General features: G+C 34.5%; 1 protein-coding gene across 4 annotated transcripts in view; it reads right to left on the bottom strand.

Moving 5' to 3' along the window:
* Positions 1-20429, bottom strand: part of SYK (spleen associated tyrosine kinase) — a 249456-nt gene that overhangs the window by 22155 nt on the left and 206872 nt on the right. For 3 of the 4 annotated variants that reach the window (XM_072611766.1, XM_072611759.1, XM_072611775.1), the window contains exons 5-10: positions 18338-18419; positions 17940-17992; positions 16577-16645; positions 7721-7817; positions 5684-5861; positions 2756-2965 (exon numbers count right to left, since the gene is read on the bottom strand). In XM_072611766.1, coding sequence (XP_072467867.1) covers positions 2756-2965; positions 5684-5861; positions 7721-7817; positions 16577-16645; positions 17940-17992; positions 18338-18419 — 689 coding nt within the window. The remainder of the gene's footprint in view (positions 1-2755; positions 2966-5683; positions 5862-7720; positions 7818-16576; positions 16646-17939; positions 17993-18337; positions 18420-20429) is intronic. The other variant, XM_072611782.1, reaches the window with a different exon arrangement.

Genomic DNA, 20429 nt, shown 5'->3' with positions numbered 1-20429 from the left:
GTCTGATCAGTCATAGTTGGACACACTGAAATTTCACTTTTCAATGGTGATGTCATTTTGATCCTCTTTGAAGACAAAGGACAGCAACCAAGTAATAAGTTCTCAAAATTAGATTAAGGATCATACACAAAAAAATCAATTGATATTATGAACAAATTTCTTTGTGCAATTCTGCCTCACTTAAATCCAATTCATGTAGAAACCAAGATATTACCCTGTGATTTATTGGTGTTCTTTGAAAATGAAGAATGAACAATAATTGTGTTTTAACAATTTTCTTCCTTTGTTTTCATTTTCTTACTTATTTTTTTCCTTTACCACTCCTATTTGATTTTGAAAATGATTTTTAGCTCTCAAAATATTGTTGGTTTTATATCCACATTTTTCTTTGAGGCTGTGCTTGCAGCTGTTTTGACTTCATTGTCCTCTTCTTAGTTTGTACTCTTCCCTGTCACCAGAGTAGCTTTTATGGTCAGGCCCTTTTTTTGCCATTTGTTCATTTTTCCACCCTATTTCTTGATTATACCATTATACTAGTGTTGTCATCTGTTTCCTGTGTATGTATATATGCATGTGTGAAAGGGGGAAAGACCAACATTGTCTCAAATTTCAGGATTTTTCACATTGCTGTTTTCAAAGTCAGTTCTGAGGTTTTAGAAGTTTTGGTGCTTCCAAAGTGATGTGATCTGGAGAGAGGTGTGGTCACTGCTTTTTTGTTCTGCACTCTGGTCCTTACCCAGAGAGAGCCCTTGATCCCTTAGGATTGGAATCAATACTACTCCTCAGGGCACCTCCACGCTTGGAACCTAGGATCCTTGATCCTTTGAGACCTGAAGCGATATTGACACTCAGGGCTTTCATTCTCTCTTGAAAGAAAATGTTCTCCACCTTGAATGCAGAAGTCGGTAAAGGCAATGGAATTTCCAAACATCTAGTCCTGTGTTCAGGGCTAGCACAGGAGCACCCTGTACTCTCTTTCCAACTAGCTGCTCTGCTTTGAGAGCTCCTGAAGTTGCTGCTGCTTCTGTCACCACTACCTAGTCCCATGATTAATGTTTTATACATGTGCACTCCAGGTTAACCTCCTCCTCTTTGTCACAAATCTCTCTGATTTTCTATGTTGTCTTGGGCTGGAAGAATGTCTCACTCTGATCTTTTGTTGGATTTGCCACTCTAGAATTGATCTGAGCATTATTTTAAAGTTGTTTGAAGGGGAATGTTGTGAGAGCTCAACTGAGCATTTTCTCTACTCTATTGTCTTGGCTCTATCCCCAGAAATCTTTCAAGATTTGTCCTTCTTGGAATGCAAGGGATAAGCTGGCAATCGAAAACCTTGGAACTTTATATACTACAAGTCATTAATTATATCTGATCTTCCAGAAATACCATTTTAAGAAATCTTGAAAAAAGGTTTTTAACAAATACAAAGGAAACAAGCCTAGCTCTTGATTTAACTGCTGGATTTATGCCATGGGAAAATGAAAAGATAACAAAGACATATTCTTTGGAGGATGATATGAACAGAATGGAAAGGAATTTTTTTATTATTCCCCCTCTTAGTCATCTTTGGGTATTCAAGAAAGCAAAGCTGGATACAGATATCTGAAGTCTGGGAGGGGGAGGTGGCACAAAACATATTATTCTTCTGTTTTTCCAATTTGAAAAGATAATCAAAACTATTCTCAGAGTAGCCTCAGAGAGACCTTTGTATTTGAAATTTTCCAGTATATCCTTTTGCTGGCCTTTATATAATTTTGTTACAAAAATAAGTTAAATCATTTTCTTATGTTTGCTCTGATTAATCTTTTACACTTTGCTAATGATATTGGCTTCATATAGGTCTTCATCATTCCATGTTATCATTCTTTCTTCATACTGTTTACAACTGTGTAGTGGTGTATTGGGGAAGAGGAAAGAGATATTCATAGTCAATTTCCCATCTCATGAAAGCTAGCCCATATCAACACTAGTCTGGGAATTGGATATTTTTAGTATTAAGATCAGTTAACCAATAAGTACAATATACAAAACTTAAGGAGAGATTTAAGGATGCAAAGTTGCAAGCATAGGTGCTAGTTTCATGTTAGAATCAGAACATTTTGCAATGTCTTACCAAATGTTTCACTAAAATATTTGTCTCAAAGGGATTTAAGCCAATGAGTAAGCACACCTTGTCAAAACATCTTATAACTGATGGACTTCACTTAAGCATAAGTTAAATGAAATGAAAGACTGAAGACAAAAATCATGAAATTGAGTGCTCACTCTTTGACAGTCCAAGATGGCATAGAATTAGAGCTTTGTTGAGTTCAACAAGACAGGCCGTGAGCCTTCAGAGACAATTACCGAAACTATTCCCTTATGCCTTCCTTATCTTTAAAATTTTTGTAGATCCCTATATTAAGGGGAAAGGGACAGTGTCAGATATTTTAGAAATGTTTGCAATATGCTGTTAATGAATCTTCTAGACTAGAGGTGTAAAACTCATAGAAATGAGGCCACTAAATGACACGTAAGGATGCCTGTGGGCCACATATTGTCTTAGAACCTTATTAACATTATGTATGTTCCTATGTAAGGTTTTTATTTTGTTAAATATTTCTCAATCACATTTTAATCTGATTAGGGTAGCAGTTGTGAGTTTTGTAAGCTTTAGTGAGGTCTTATGTCTGCCCTCTCTCCTCTGGAGGAAACATAGCACTGATATTGATACTAGAGGATTCCTGACGATACAGAATAGTTAGGGGAAACATACCTGTTTTTCTGCAGATATTTATTGAGTGGACCAAGTTCAGCCATCTCCATGACTAACATCCAGGATTCTGCTTCACATATTCCAATCATTCGGACAATGTAAGGATTATCTAGCTGTTGCATGACATTTGCTTCTCTTAATAACTCATCTTTAATTGCAGGGTCATTGGCTTCATTTTTGAGTATCTTTACAGCCACTAACTTTTCACCCCTGCAAAACAAATTCAATCATACATAATACATACATATACACTTTTAGGTATTATACTATGAGACACATTTCCTAATTGCAAATAATTATGTAAAGCTATCCATCTCTCTGTTATTGAATGAAAGTAAACTATTCTTCAAAATAATGATTAATTGGTTTCTTCCTCAAATTTTTTCCCTGCTTCTGCTCTTTGCACTTCAACCCTCCCTGGAAAGAGAAAAAGTTTACTACTTTAAACTAACTGGGGAAAGCAAGGGAGAAACTAAATCTCCAGGGAAAAGTTGGAATTAAATAATATTTCTTCTAAAATATATAAAGAACTGAGTCAAATGTACAAGAATACAAGTCATTCCTCAATTGATATATTGTCAAAGGATATGAACAGGCAGTTTTCAGAGGAAGAAATTAAAGCTATCTGTAGTCATATGAAAAAATACTCTAAATCACTATTGGTTAGAGAGATTCAAATCACAACAACTCTGAGGTACCACATCACATGGGAAGATGATAAATACTGGAGAAGATGTGGGAGAGTTGGAACACTAATTCATTGTTGGCAGACCTGTGAGCTGATCCAACCATTCTGCAGAGCAATTTGGAATTATGCCCAGAGGGCTACAAAAATGTTCATACCCTTTGACCCAGCAATATTGCTTCTAGGATTGTATCCCAAGAGATCATAAAAATGGGAAAAGGTCCCACGTGTACAAAAATATTTATAGCAACTTTTTTGGTGGTGGCCAAGAACTGAAAATTGAAGGAATGCCCACCAATTGGGAAATGACAGAACAAGTTGTGGTATATGAATGTAATGGAATACTATGGTGCTATAAGAAATGACAAACAGGTGGACTTCAGAAAAACTTGGAAAGACTTACATGAACTGATGCTGAGTGAAATGAGCAGAAGCAGGAGAACATTATACCCAGTGATAGTCAAAGTGTGTGAGGACTGTTTCTGACAGACTTAGCCCTTCATAACAATGCAAAAATATAAAACATTCCCAAAGGACTCTTGAGGCAAAATGCCATCCATATCCAGAGAAAGAACTATGGAATCAGAACACAGAATGAAGCAGACTATTTTCTCTTTTCTTATGTTTTGGTATGGTTAGGGTTTTTCTCATGTGTTCTCCCATTTGTTTTAATTCTTCTGTGCACTATGACCAACTTGAAAATGTATTTAATAAGAATGTAAGTGTAGAACTCATATAAGATTGCATGCTGTCTCAGGGAGGGAAGGGAAAGGGAAAGGGAGAAAATTTGAAACTTATGGAAGTGATTGTTGAAAACTGAATACAAATAATTAAATTTTTAAAAAATGATATTTCTTAAAGACATGTGGGGTTATTTTAACTTTCACAAGTATAATGCATACTAAGACATAATCAGAAAATCTTAATGCTACAAAGAACCAACATAGTTCCCCAACTTGAGAAATATTTACATTCTAATGGTTCAATTTTAAATACACTTTTTGTAACTTGGAACACATTTTCCCTCAATTTGTAGCAATCCACAAATATTAGTTTAACTTAAAACATATTTGTAGTATTATGTATCTACAGTGAAAAACAGTAAAACAAATATAGTACTGTAAAGTTATGTTTTTCTTTTAAACATGACAAAATACAATACTTCATAAGAAAACACTTTAAAAACATACACAGTCTACAGTTAACTTAGTATAACTAATCTGACTCAGCTCTGACGCATGTAGAAAAGAAAGGAGCGTTCCTTGGGCAATGATCATTTCCTAATTTAAAATGTTGTAGACCTTGGCTCAAAACCAAAATGATTCTGGAGAGCTAGTGAACAGGTTTTTACTATTCTATTCTATTTTGCTGTACTATATTATATCAACGTTTTGCTCTTTTAGACCTTGCCTTTGGAAAAAATGTGAATGTTAAATAAGATGATCATGACCTAAGGGACAAGGTCTTTCATTTTAGATTCAGGAAAACTTAAAGGAAAGAAGGCAGCTTCAAATCAGCATTGAACCACTAATGCAAAAAAAGAGGATCATTGTGCATATGTGTGTATGGGGTGAATTCCTACTATACAAGCCTATTTGTATCTTTGACTTTTAAAGTCACATACTCCTACTGAACTCAATTTTATTTGAATAAAAATTACACAAATTAAATCTAAAATACTTTCAAATTTCTTTCATATGGTTCAGTAAATAGAGAAGCTTAATCACCATAGAGTGATAAGAACTTCCAGGAGTTTTATACCTAGCTCTAGGACAGTTTATATTCAACTAAGTCTAAGTTTAATCAGCTAAGTCAAATATGATGCAAACTAACTCAAGTCACTTTCTGAAGACTTCCCACTGCCTGCAGAAATCTGTGTCACAAAGTCTGCTATAATAAAAACACTGTAAAGTGTACATAATTACATTATATACTAATGGTACCAGAAATTCATACTAAAGTATAACATCATTTAAGGATCTGATTTATACACACACACATATACATATATATATGTATATATACACATACATACACATATACATATGCACACATATATACAAATATATATATTTTATAACATCATTTAAGGATTTTATTTATACACACACATACATATACATATATATGTATATACACACATACATACATATATACAAATATATATTTCATATGTATTTAATTAATAAATACTATAAAGACAGAAAATATTTTTGAGAACATGACTGAAAACAGCAACTTACTTTTTCATCCTATAGCGACCCCTTTTTACAGTCCCAAAGTTACCAGAGCCAAGTTCTCCTTCTTCCAAAGTTAGCAAAGTTCTGTCCAGACGCACCTCTTTGGGTCTGATTTCTTCTGGATCTGCATAGGGACTTTCATAGACTGCTGTATCCATTGGTAAGGCATTTATCTGCATATCTGCAAATCAATTAAACACATTTTCATAAGCTCCACCCATGGGATGTTTCCCTTTACAATTGCAACTGAGTAGACACATTTTGCTGTTTTTTTTTCTATGTGGAACAAGTACCATTCTATACCAATACTAACATTACTCTTTATTTAGATTAGTCATTATGGAAATTATGATAAACTTTTAACCTATTATGGCAGTATTTCAGATTTTGCTTCTATTGACCAAGTCTATTGACAAAAGATTTAATAGATCATCTAGTCTATCAACTCCTGTATGCTTCACTAGCACTAATGGGACAAGTACTCTTGCTTTCAATAATTTTCAGTTAGCCAATGAGAAATGAGAGAAGTAAATTGTTAATTCATGCTGCAATGTCCATTTCATCATTAATGAAATAGATAATGCTATAATACAACTAACAAAACAAAAGAATAGTCTGTCACCAGAAAGACTCTTCTTGACCATTTATGTTTTTTAAATGAACACTAGGAGACAAAACACTAATTTTTTGAATGGCCCGACATTGATACAGTTTCTTAAAAGTGACTTCACATCTTAAACTATTATTACAGAAAATAGTCTGCTCCTGCCTCTCAGTCTTCAATGTCTTTAAATTGTGGTGCTCCAAACTCAATATGATACATGAGATGTGTTCTGACCATGATGAAGGGTCATCATTTCTTTATTCCTTGAAACTATGACTCAATGTAGTGGAAGACTGCATTATAATGTTGCCTCACACTGCTTTCTTTTGTGAATATTGTAGTCACCTAATGCTTCAGACATTTTCAGGTGAACTGCTATCCTACCATGCTTTTACCACCCTGTACTTGTAGAACTCATTTTTAAGAATCTAAGTGTAACACTTCACATCTTCCCTACTGAACTTTATCTTCTATTGAATTTATTCTTGAATTTAGATTCATACAACAGCTTTAGCATGTCAAGATCTATTTTTTTCCATCCTGACACTGTCAATCATTACGTTAGCTATCCCTCCCATCTAACAGGTCTCTGAGAGGAGTTTACTACTGACATAAGCCTTAATGAAAGCAAAAGATTTTAAGTACTAAAGGCATGGAGCATATCTGTAGAAAAGTGTGTAGATAAGGGATGGAATTTCAACTCTGGGAAAAGTTAAAAGGCCTGTTTGGTAGGATTCTAGAGTGAATGAAGGAGAATAGTATGAAATAAATCTGGAAAGCTAGATAAGAACCACATTGTGGAAGAATAATATTAGTCTAAAGATTTTATATTTGATCTGAGAGGCAATGGGGTTTAGGTACAGAAAAGAAATATCTGATTTATCAAGACTTTCACATTTTGAAGATTACTTTGGCAGCAAGGTAGAAGCTAGATTGAAAAGGAAAGGAACTAGAGGGAAGGATAGCACTTGAGATGATATTGCAATAGTCCAGGCTAGAAGTTATGAGGCTGACTTAGGGAACAGTTTTGTGGGTAGAAAGGTTGGGGACATGAGATATATTTTAAAGATGGGACAGACTAGAGGTGAGAACTGATGGATGGAGTTGTGGAGAGAAGATAAAATCAAGAATAGCTAGGATACAAACCTGAGGGCCTAGAAGAATGGTGGTATACTCAGCGGGAATTAAAGCTTGAAGAAGGAAGATATTTGGAGGGTAAAGATGATTCTATTTTTGACATATTGGGTTTAGGGTAGAACTGTGACATCCAGATGGAGCTGAAAGCAGGCACAGTGATGTGGGACTGATCTGAGACACCCAAATGGATGAGAGTGCCAAGAGAATATAAAGAGAAAGAGGAGGTGACAATGAGGGTACAGAAATTACAGGAAATAGTGGGTTAAATGAGTATGGTTTAAACATGTGATTTTACCTACCTAGTTCAGCTCCCAAAGCAGTACCATCTGTCCTCTGTAGCACATAAGGATTAAGTTCCGCTGAACTGTCTGCCCGACTAACATTGGAAGTATGTGACTGAAGCACAAAATGAAACATTTTAATACGGTTCATGAATATACATTTAATCTGTCGTTTCTTTACTTAGGATAGAACAATTTATGCAAGAAAGACATAGACAAGAATTATAGACAGACGACAAACAGAAATTTATTTTTTTCCGTCAAGTTATTGCTTGGGCACAATTTGATTAAATAAAGCATGTAGTATAGAAACATAATATCGCTGTAAATATTTTAGAGCCTTTCTTCTGATATAATAAATTTCAAGGATTCCTACAGAACTCTCTTCTTGTGGACAATGAACTTATAAAACTTAGTGGCATTTTAGGTTTTATTTCAGAAACTGAAAAATCCTAAGGACTTTTTTTTCTCCTTTGTACCTAGGTTAAACATCAATAATAGTAAAAACAAATAAATGACAACTACCTTCCATCTTTGATCTGCTTGCCTTTCTTCCTAGAAGATATTAGGATCAAAGATTTAGAATTGGAAAGGATGTTGAAGCCCATTGAGTATAATTTTTTCATTTTAAAGGTGAAGGAAACTGAGACCCAGAAGGGTAAAGTATCCTGCATATGGTGACACAAGTTGTTGATTTTTCTTCATTCTTGAAGAGGACCATGACACTGGAAAAGTGATGTCATGACTTGCAAGTGCACTAATTTCAGTGAGGCAGGACTGTGCAGTCACCAGCCTCACTCTTCCCTCCTGAGTCATCTGGGTCCAATGGCAAGATATAGATCAGGACAACTGTAGATGGCTCCAGATTTAGTAGGAGACCTTGGTTTTTTAAAGCTAAGGGCTTTTGCAGGTCTCAGTTTGAGGCAATACTCATTCAGTGATTAAGCCTAGGTAAGAAATGAGGCAAAAAAATTGCTCATATTAGTTGATTAACAAATTCTAATTGACTGACTGACTGATTCAATGACTGAGGGGAAGTAATCACAGAGAAAAGGTATTAATTAGTATTAAGGGGGACCAGGAAAGGCTTGTTCTGAAAGGTGAGATTTTAAGCACAGGTGTGCTCATAAAGGAGCAGTCAGATAGCATAGTAGATAGAGCACTGGGCCTAGAGTTAGGAAGACTTGAGTTCAAATCTGACCTTACACACTAACTGTGTGACCCTGGGCAAGACACTTTTAAATGCCTCAATTTCTTCATCTGTATGAGGAATGTAATGAGCTGAGAAGGAAATGACAAACCAATCCAGTATCTTTGCCAAGAAAACCCCTAATGCGGTCAAGAAGAGTCAGGCATGACTGAAATGACTGAACAACAAAAATGGGGGTAATTATCCGCTTTGCTTGATTTATACCATATGCAAATTATGAAGTACAACAAGGACACAGTTACGAGTTTGTAGGGTGTCTGGAGAGGTAGAAAGAGGTCAAGCTGGGACCACTCTAAAAGCTGACTGTCAGAACAGGAAAAGTCCTTAAAGATCATCCCAGCAAAATCTCTCATTTTACTGAGAAAAGAGACCTAGAGGGGAAGTTCCTTGATCAAGGGGACATAGCAGTCCATGCCAGGGCCAGGACAGTGCCTAGATCTTACTTCCAGCCCTCATCTCTCTTAACCACAGTGTACCTTCTCCTGTGGGAACCCAGTCTGGCAACAAAACCCAAACTGGCTGCCAGGAGAAACCCAAGGAGCCTAAAGATAGAGTCAGGAGCCCGGTCCCCCATTGTGGCAGAGGACGTCAGCACCACCTGTAATTCAGTCCCAAATGGCTGATACCCAGGGCTTCAGAGGTCTAAAGGAAACTACTCTTTTCCTTCCTGAATATGGTCAGAGACTGCTGGTCCCTATAGATTCTAGTATCCCAGAGCTGTTAGAGATCTCAGGGTAATTCTGGTCCTCTCTCTGTCCCAGTTAATCCCCTTTTTAGCTTCTTATTTCCCTTGACTCCTCCACATCCAGTAGGGTGAAGAAATGTGTGACTGTGTGTGTGTCTTTCTCTCTCTGTCTCTCTCTCTCTGTTACAGAATGGGGAATTGAGGCCAAGTCTTCCGACTCCTTATCCAGTACTGTTTTCATTCTACAACAAACATAATGTAGACTGGCAAGATATGGGGTTGTGTGAGCTGAGAGGAATGGAAAGGATGACATGAAATCATGTTATAGTTGCACAAGTGGATAGAATGTTGGGTCTATGGTTGGGAACACCTAAATTCAAATTTGGCTATGGACACTTACTAGCTGTGTACTCTTGGACAGGCCATTTAATCTCTGTCTGCCTCAGTTTTCTTAACTTTAAAATAGGGATAATAATGTCACCTACCTCCCAGGACTGCTGTGAGGGTCAAGTTAGATAATATTTGTAAAGCGTTTAGCATAGTACTAAGCACATAGGAAGCATTAATAAATCTTTCCCAATGTCCCAAACTTGTATGACTGGGAACTTCTTTTCTACCTTAATTCTACCATGGTTGAAAGATTATTTATTATGCCCATCTAAAGCTTAAAGCAAATAAAGGACAAACTCTACTAAAGCTTTTTTGGCTTCCCATTATAGATAACATATTAAAGGTAGAAAGGGCAAGTTAATTCTAAGTAGCCAATAAAGATTGTAGACAATTCTTAATATTGTGAGAAAATCATTTTTAAGTCATCTCAAGTAAAAGTGCTGACCAAAATCACCAGCCCTATTCCTTTCTATGTAATAATTTAATTAATATAGGTCAGATTAAGCGGTCACAGATGTCTAATGTCACAAACTGTATTATTTAATGAAATCTTTTGGGAAACATTCTGTCACTAGGCAGGTTGTCCTGGGTTATCTCTCAAAATGCTACTCTTAGGCTATCTTCTTTCTGTAGTGAGATGTAGGGGAAGTTTTATGATGACAACTTGGATTGTTATAATGGGATTTTCCTTTTAACTCCAAAGGAAACAGAAAAACAATATTTAAAAATTTTCCAAGATATCAACAATACTGTAGATAGTAATAAAAGAGAAATTGTAACAATAATAAAAATTGCTCTAAATGTTTTTTTAAAAACTTTCTTCCAATATCTGATTGTTTTCTGATCTCTCTCTGCCCCATGCCTAACTCTAACTGTTCCACCTCCTGTCTAGCTGCTGCCGCTATAGCTTCCTTGAATGATCAATGAGCCCTACTATGTGTTAAGCATTGTGTCAATCATGCGGCATACAAAGAGAGGCAAAAAATAACTTCTGTTCTCAAGGACCCTCTAGTCTGAAACTTATTTAAGAGAGTGCCCAGTCTACCCAAATCACTTCTCTCCTGTCTAGACTCCTGAGTCTCCAAACTCTCCAAACTTACTCTCCAACTGCCTTTTAATTCTGAAGTTGCCTGTTTCCCTGTGGCCCTCTTCTCCAAGCATTAAGTTTAAGTTTTCTGTCCAGAAGTTCCACTAAAGGAAGAACTCAGCACAGTTATGCTAATTTCCTTCCTGTGTTTGCTTTTGACTTTGGACTTTTCCATAATCTTCCATCCCTCTCCAATGCTTTTCAGCTCCATCTTATGGATTGCCTTCCCCTTTTGGAATATAAGCTCCTTGGAGTTGATTCTGTCTCTTTTTTTCTTGTATTACTAGTTCTAAACACCATGACTGGCATATAGTAAGTACTTTAAAAATCTCTTGTTCATGTTTTCTCCCTTTTTTTTTTGTCTCTCTCTGTCTCTGTCTTCTTTTCCCTCTCTGTGTTCCTTTCTTGTCTTCCAGACCTGGGAGGTATTAATAGAAAGAAAAGACCTATATAATTTTTGAGGTCAAGACTATCCACTGCAAAAAGAATTCAAATCTATCTAAGGTACAAGTCCCAGCTTCCTGTTCTGAGAATCTACTCTTCTTCTCGATTGGTTGAGTTTGAATGACTAGGAATTTCTATTCCTAAGAAAATGTAAAATTTTCTAATGGCCTCTGGCTTCCCAAACATCATTCCCCTTTCTATGATGGAATGCCAGCAGGCTAGGATCCCCTCCTACAGAGCTCACTGAATTTTAAAGGCCTCTGAGACTCATAATGGGTAGTTTGTTCAAGAGGTGAGGTCTCATGATTAACTAAATGGTTGAGACCAAAATTGCCATTGGGTCACCTGTATGCTTATTATATGGGATAACTAAAGGCAAAGGGAGGTAAAGGAAACAAGATTTATGATCATATAATAATTGTAATTATTTCCTTTGAGGAAAGTACCTCCAACAGAACTGAATGCTTTTATAATTACATCGTAGCCTTTTAAAAATTGTGGCCTATGTTTCCCTCATGGTTTTTTAATAAGCATATGTGGACAAGGTATAATATGGCAAAAGAGTTTTCTTGTGCCTGACACTGGGACCAAAGATGGGTGGTCTACTCCATAGGTACATGTAGTGAAGTAGGTACATGTAGTGAAAATAGATGTTCCAGGATGTTAGGATCACGCTACCAATAATTATTTTTCAAATAATTATAATGCTACTGAGGAGAGAGTTTAGCATGTTTGCTACTTTAAATAGAAACAATGTCAAATGCAATAAAACAAGGGTAATAAAGCTCTCTTGAAGAGAGTCTCTTTTGATGCAAGGGATTATCTTGAATTTAAGTTTATTCATGAAGATGAACAATTTGGGGGGACTTTATTTTTTATTTTTTGAGATTAGGTCTTCCTATATCCTATTTTTTATTTTTTGAGATTAGGTCTTGCTATATCGCCTATCCTAGTAGCCACTCATGGGCCCAATCTCACTGTTTTTCAACATGAAAGTTTTGACCTGCTCTGTTTCTGCTCTGAGTCCCTCCATAGGCAGTCTAGTGGCACTAGACTCCTGGGGCTTACCAAACTGGTACAGAACTTACTGTGTACATCTCATTGGCTTTAGCCATTACTGAAGCTCCAAAGTCCCAAGGTCAAGCAGTACACCAGCCTCAGCTTCCTTGGTATTTGAGATGAAAGGCATTAGCCCATATGTGAATCTGGAGCAAATATTGCTACTGACATATGTTGTAAATAAATACAAAGGATGAGACAGGCAACCTTTTCTTTCACTACATTTAGATAAATCTTTTCTTTTTGAAAACTCATAACATGATGGAGGCATACATACAATATCAAAAGTCAATATATTTGCTACGTTCTTAATCCACTAATTGTATAATTTGCCAACAACAGTTTATGAGTAGAAGAGTCTGAAAAGAGGACATTGCAACTTCATATGAGTACAATATAGTGCCATTGTAACAAGTATAAAAAAAAAAAAGCTGAGCATCTTTCTGAAACTAGATGTTATACTTCAAAAAGACAAATGACTAATTCTCCCAGCATGTATTCCACTCTCTGAAGGAAACACTGATAGGTTATAAATCATAATCACACTGTCAAGTATTTAATTTCACTTTTGCCAACATCTCTAAACAGAAAATTGAATGAATTTTTTCTTAGATTCTTAAGATTTTATCTCCACTCCCCTCCCAATTTCTTGATGTTTAACTCTGTCTTGCATGGCTGACTTTTTTCAAAAAGCAAACATTTAATTAATGATATATTTAAATCACAGAAAAAAAATTATATTCTGGGTTGAACATTAATTTTCTCCATTTATTTGCTCTTGAAAGTGCCCAATCAATAGCTTTAGGGGAAAGGAAGTTGTCAGATTTTGGAGCTTTGAAAACAGAGGAAAAATAGACAACACACTTAATATTCTACTGTTACTTGCCATTTTAGAGTATATAAATTATATTCCTATCTGCTTGATTGAATAGACTGATCACAGAAACCAGAGTTAGAAATAAAGTTACAACAGGTTCCACTGCCATCCCCTGATTTTTTTTATCTCGATTACTTTTCCCTTATATCCAATGAAACTAGAGTAGCACTGAATGACAAATATGTCTGTGGTTAGGGACAAGAGTAGTTCTGGTTAGTGTTGTAGAACATCTACTTCTGTTTCTTACTAGGGTATCTTGGGATCTCCTTCTTGTGGAATAAGTGTAAATAAAAAAAATAAACAAACAAGCAAACAAATGAATGAATGACGGAAGGAATAAATAAATAAAAGCTTTTGGAAACTATACCTACATATATGCATACATATATACATATATGCTTATATTAATACATATGTATTTGCTCATTTGACTATATGACTGGAAACTTTTAGTACTTGCAATATAACTACACTCATATTATTTATATTAGGAATCCTAACATTCTTGAATTAGAAAAGAACTTTACAGACATCTGAGCTCCTCATTGTATAAACTAAACTAAAGCCCACAGAGGTGAAATGATATGTTCAATGCTTTATGTTCAGGGAATAGATGACTTTCCTTCAATCCCAATATAAGGTAGAGGGTTAACAGTAGCAAGGTCATATATGATCTACATGTTCAGTAGAGAAACGACAGGGGGACCCTAAGTCTCCCTTACTCTGACAATGGCCATGCCATCTCTTACGTACTTAAAACAATACAAAAAAGAAACCATAAATAATTTATTCACATGTATTGATGCTTTACAAAGACAGCTTGTAGAATATATATAAATGAGAGGGTTTGCGGGCAAATAATAGATGAGTATTTTAAGTTTGAATTTATTACAATTTTTAAAGATAATTTTGATTATTTTCTATTTGAGGATTCAGTTTGATGATGTTTGAAACCATTTTAATGTTGCATAAATAGTATGATTTCCACCCTCTAAAGTATTTTAAAAATGCACGTTGTCATAGTAACAATAATACAAGTATGGCAAATTGTTAATTCAGTGACTCGAGTTGATTCAGACTGCTAAATGCATTGTTGTTCCTTAATTATTATTCATTCACTATTTACTTTGATCAAGTTAATCAGTTGTCTGACAAATTTCCACTTCTCATAGGTAAAATAACCTGTACATAATTTGTTGATAAAATTTCGTCTGTGGATGTGACACATAAATTTTCATATCTGCTTCTTAAATGAAGCCATTAATTATCTACATTTATTTATAAAAGCCTACAATGGTCACCCCAATTGAAACTGGTTCAGAACAAATTTTGAATGATTTCATTTTTATACTTGTGGTTCAGTTATTTTTCAGTTGTGTCTGATATTTTGTGACCCCATTTGGGATTTTCTTAGCAAAGATCATTTTACAGATGAGAACACTGAGGCAAACAGAGGTTAAGTGGCTGACCCATGGTCACAAACTAATAAGTTTCTGAGACCAGATTTGAACTCAGGTATTTTTGACTCCAGATCCAGTGAGCCATGTAGCTGCCTCCTTTCTACCATTATTTTAAAAGCCTCTCATGGATAATTTATGTCTTAAAGGATGCTATATATTCAATTCTTACTGACTAAGCCTGTTTTTCTAAGTATATAATAGTACTGATCAATTAAGGGCAAAGGAGAGCTCCAAAGGTATATTTGTGATGTGCAAGTATGTGTACTGAAATATCTTGATTGGCTGTCTACTAAAGAAAATCAAATTTCTAAAATAACTAACAACTCTTTACTCCTCTAGTACTGCATAACAATAAAATAATATAAAGAATGTCTGCAATGATAGTACCTTTCTTGATAACCAAGAGTTGACTGGACTATGTCATAAGGTTTCTTTCATTTTTCCTAATGAGTACCAATCCATGCAGGTAAATTGGCTGTGGGTTTGGAAATTTTTTTGGAATCCATTTTAACTAGGGAGATATCCCTAATAAATTGACTGACTATGCAGAGCGTGAATCAGTTTGTGTGCAGGTCATGGTCCCAATGCCAGAAAAATTCACTGATGTCTTATTTAAAAATATATTGCAGTTAAAAGTTCATTTCTCTTGTATTGTCAACAGGATGAAGAACATTCATTTTTAAAAATAAATTCTTTATACATACTGGGAAGAGCATTTTTGAGTCATATACTCCTTAGTCTTGATCTCCAAGTACATATCTTAATTTCAAGAAGCAAACTAGGCATAAAGCCTACAGAGTGAGTTTGAGGTTAAAATACGAAACGGATTGAAAAATTACTGTGTTATGAAAAAGCGTTATTTGTAAATAACATCAAGAATTACAGTAGAAACCATAAAGAATGACTCATATAACTAGTCTTACCAGTAATTGGGGGCAAAGTTTGCTATAAGAAAAACAATTACAGTAATGAATGTCTGCATTATTTACCTCAGAAATCAATCATATAGCAAAAAAAGGAAACATATCAAATATTAAAATTACTGCTTCTTGAATGACATTTTTTCTGTCTCACAATCTCTGCCTTCTCCAATATGTATTTTAAAAAGCTTCACAGCTATGGTGAAAAAATTACAAGATCTGCAGGGAAACCAGCTTTAATTATTTAGTATATTCGGTCACAAAGTATAGTTTCTTTTTAGTAAAAAAACAACTTACATATCTATTACCATTATAATACTAAATTTGACTTTGTCAATTAGTACTGCAACCTTGCCCCAAAGGCATCATCTGGTTTCTGATAGGATAATGCTTTCCAATGTAACTACATGCATTTGAGTAATTACAACACTAAAAAAATGATCAGACATGAAATAAAACAAAGACTGACATGAAAAGCACATCATATGCCTAAGATAAAGACAGCCAAGGAATTTGCTGCAATAAAACAAAGGCTACATCTGAATCACTGATGATAAAGATGATTATCAGTGATGAGAAAAAAGGATGAAAATTGAAAAGGATTAGGATCTCTGCATTCAGAATGTTAGTAGACAAACACACATTTAACAGATGCAAACCAAACAGGAAAAGGCACAGAGCTGAGTGTGGGTACATCCTACCACTTATTCAGAAACCAGCAAACATGGTATACATTAGGCACCTTTTTGTTGCCGGCCTTTGGAAAGGAGTATGATTTGATTCTTGAGATAATTCCACCCGTTGACCAACTCTAGAAACCATAATGTCAAAGAGGAACATTAAATTTTTCAAAAAACAATGGATACCTTCTATGACAGATGCTCTTTTTAACTTGTTTTTAAGAAATAATGTTACCAATAAATCCCCTAACATTTCACTAATAAGGTTCACTATGCAACATTTAATGAATATACCACTTTAAAATTTGTTCATCAAAAAGAGCTTAAAATCTGTTTCCTTGAAAATGTTTCCTTAGAGGCTTTTTAAGATCAGTAGATCTTAAATATGTGATAACATATTTATTTAAATAATGTAATAACATTAAAAAGCCTTTGTGTTACACAAAGTTATTAATTCATATAGTTTAGACAAACATCAGTACAATGGGTGAAAAGTAAATTTAGCTAGTTGTGCAGAGCTTTCAGCAGTAGTAATGAATAAAGTGGGGAAAACCCAGTCTCCATCTTCTTCTCATATCTTTTTAAAAAAACTTACTGGTTTCTATGATCTCTAGCAAAATAGGATTTCCCCCCACACAATTTCAGAGGCAGTCAGGAAATCACACAGCAAAGGGAATCTACAGAAGTGCCACTGTCCTGACATCCCCATCATTCACTATTATACCCTCTTTTAAAGCAATGCTCTGACTTCTTCAGACTTCACATGCTCTGCTGCTATACTATCAATTTGATTTTTTAAAAAAATGTTGTTCATTGCATGTTTCATAGACTTTGTCAACAACAAGTCTGGAGAACCTTCTAACTGAATCGACCTGAAACAAGTCGAAAAGGTCCAGAGACACTGACCATTCTAATTCTACTTCCATATAGGTAGATTATGCTGGCTGAATTCCCCCATAGGAACTTCATTCTTGTGTTCAATGGTATCATTAAATATGCTACTTAATATTAGTTGATCTTACACATACAAAAGAAAAAGGTAACTTATATTTGCTTAGTCCTAAGTTAAGAACTTCCCAGCTTAATATGAGAAATGTTCTAAATTAAGCCCTAATCTTTATTAACTTTAAAGAATTTTTAAACATACGTTAACTAACAGTCACCAATACGATGGTTGAAAAAAATATGATACATAAGTCTTGTTCAAAATAATGAACAAGTTTATTTTAAGACTGAAAAGAGCCTGCTATTTAATATAATATTCCATGGAAATCTCTATTAATAAAGTAATGTATTCTGAAATGTCAACATGATCATTTCTTTTTTTGATTTTTTGATCATTTGTAATGTTAGACAAGATCTCATTTTTTATTTGCTGATATGTGTAAATGCTTAATCTTCACTGACTCTAATAATGAGATTTACCTTAGGATGAGAGGAGGGAAGAGGTGGTCTTGACATGCCAAAGTCAATGTTACCTATGAAAATATGGAAGACAATTACTGTTACAAAAAAAAAATAGTTCCTGAATCCCAAATAGTGATTGTGAAATACATATTATCTGCAAAATGCATGCCCCATCTGTTAAAACTATTTTCCTCCAGATGGTATATCTTCTTATATTCAGCTATTTTTTTCATCTATATACCAAGTATCAGTTTTAAAATTTAAAGTTCTCAAAGTCATAATATCTTTTGTTTTTATATGATTTCTTAAAATAATTAAGGTAAACATGATCCAATCAAATTCTAGTTTTTCAGAGATTATATTTTTTGTTTGCTAATATAGCCAAATAATCAAAACCCATTATATTAATAAGTTACCATTTTCTGAGCCAACTTTCCGACATGGAACAGTAAGAACCCTTAAGAGTCCATCTGGTTTATATGAATAATGCTCAACCAGCTGAAAATGAAGAAAAAATAAAGAGGATGGGTTAGTAAAGAGGAGCCACAGAATAAAGACTCCAGTGGAGATATAACTATTTTTTTGTTTGTAATTAGGTGCCTCTAAGAAAATGACTTTTTTCATTTCTACTAACTTTCTTCAACTATAAATACTAGTGCTGTCTCTTTTATGTATTGCTTTTACTAAGTCCACTCCCATTTTTTTGGAGATCCTCACCTTATGCCTCAAAGTCAGGCTATTCTAGATAACATTACTATCGCTATTCTTACAAATACCCACTTATTCAATTCTTTCTAGGACAATTCACTATATTATTAATCTAGTTGAACCTGCCATCAGTCTTTACCTTAGTCTCACCATCTGTCTTCTTTCTCTTCAAAAAGGGATATTACCTCATTCAGATTTTGTTCTCCAACAAACCAAGTAGGGATTTCCCTCAGGGATATAGGATACATAATAAGTTCATAGTTTTAGAATTAGAAGAGACTTTAGAGCCCATAGGCCACAATGTTAAAAATAGGCAGTTAATCTACAATATTTGTATTGTAAAACATGGTACTGGACCTCTGGAGATTTTCACATAAGAAACAGCATCCATCTACATCTGATTCATTAGTTATTACACAGTACTATCATATCTAGTGAAATAATGTAAAAGAAGTTATAAGGCAGCTGAATAAAAAGTTTCTTCTCAAAAACAACTGGTGTTCATTCACCATTTTAAAAAGTGTTTATTATTTTTTTATTTTGAATTCATCTCTGTTTCCCAATGTATTCCCCACCTTTTAAAGAGGATAGGAACTGTCATATCTTTTTGTTGGGGTCAATACACAATCAACTTGTGTATCACAATTTATTTAGTTCACCTTCAATGGATAGAGAGCTACTTTTTTTTTTTAAAGTGGATCCTTCCCATAGTAAGTGGGGAAATATGAGTTTATCAAACAGTATGCTGTTTTATTTGTTTGCTTTTGTATATGTGCCTGATCTATTCCACTGATAGACTTCTTTTTCAAAACCAGTACTAAATCATTTTAATGATTACTTTTTTGAATTACTAGTTTGAAATTATACTAATAGACCTCTCTCTCTCTCTCTCTCTCTCTCTCTCTCTTTTTGCTATTTCCTCCACTTTTTTGACCTTTTATGCCTTAATAGGATTTTTTTTTCTGACTCCCAATAAAACATTCTTTTAGAAGTCTGGTACAGCACTGAATAAGTACATAATTTAGGAAATATTGCAATTTTTATTGTATTGGCTCAACCCATCCATGAGCAATGAATGTTTCTCTGCTTATTTAGGTCTTTCATTGTTTCTGCAAATTTTATAGTTAGATTCATATAGTCCCTGGATAAACTAGAAAGATGTCTTCCCAAGTATTTTTTACCTTCTCTAATCATTTTTAATGCAAACTTCCTCGCTTTTCTTATTTATGTTTAGGAATGCTAAGAATTTAAGTGGATTTACCATATATCTTGCAATTTTTCTGGTTATCAATTATTTTAGTTAACTCAATTGCTTCTCCACAGTTCTCTAAGTCATGTATCTATTTGGAGATTTTTCTTTCTTTTCTTTTGATGAGTGTTATAAATTTGAATCACTAACTTACATATGCTTTGGAAAGAGACCTACCTTTATAAGAGAAACTTGCTGCAAAGATTTTTCCAAGTTACACGTTTCCTTTCTGGGTTTAACTGCATTGCATTTGTTTGTGCAAAATGTTTTCATTTGATATAGGCAAAATTGTCCATTCTGTTTTCTGTGATATTTTCTGTCACTTGTGTTGTAAAGAATGCTTGCCTTATCCATCAGAGTGAACTAATTCATCCAAACTCAATTTCCACCAAACCATTTTCCATTTTTCCCAGTTTTGTCAAATATTGGACATATACCAGTACTTTAGGTCTTCAGGTTTACCAAATACTAAACTATCTTTGCTTTTTTTCTGTGTTGCATGCCTAATCTGTTTCACTACTCAACCTCTCTATTTATAAACTGCTACTAAA

This window comes from Notamacropus eugenii, chromosome 1, assembly GCF_028372415.1.
Source record: "Notamacropus eugenii isolate mMacEug1 chromosome 1, mMacEug1.pri_v2, whole genome shotgun sequence".
Taxonomy (NCBI): domain Eukaryota; kingdom Metazoa; phylum Chordata; class Mammalia; order Diprotodontia; family Macropodidae; genus Notamacropus; species Notamacropus eugenii.
Note: the sequence above shows the minus strand (reverse complement) of the source record. Positions and strands in the feature narration are given on the sequence as shown.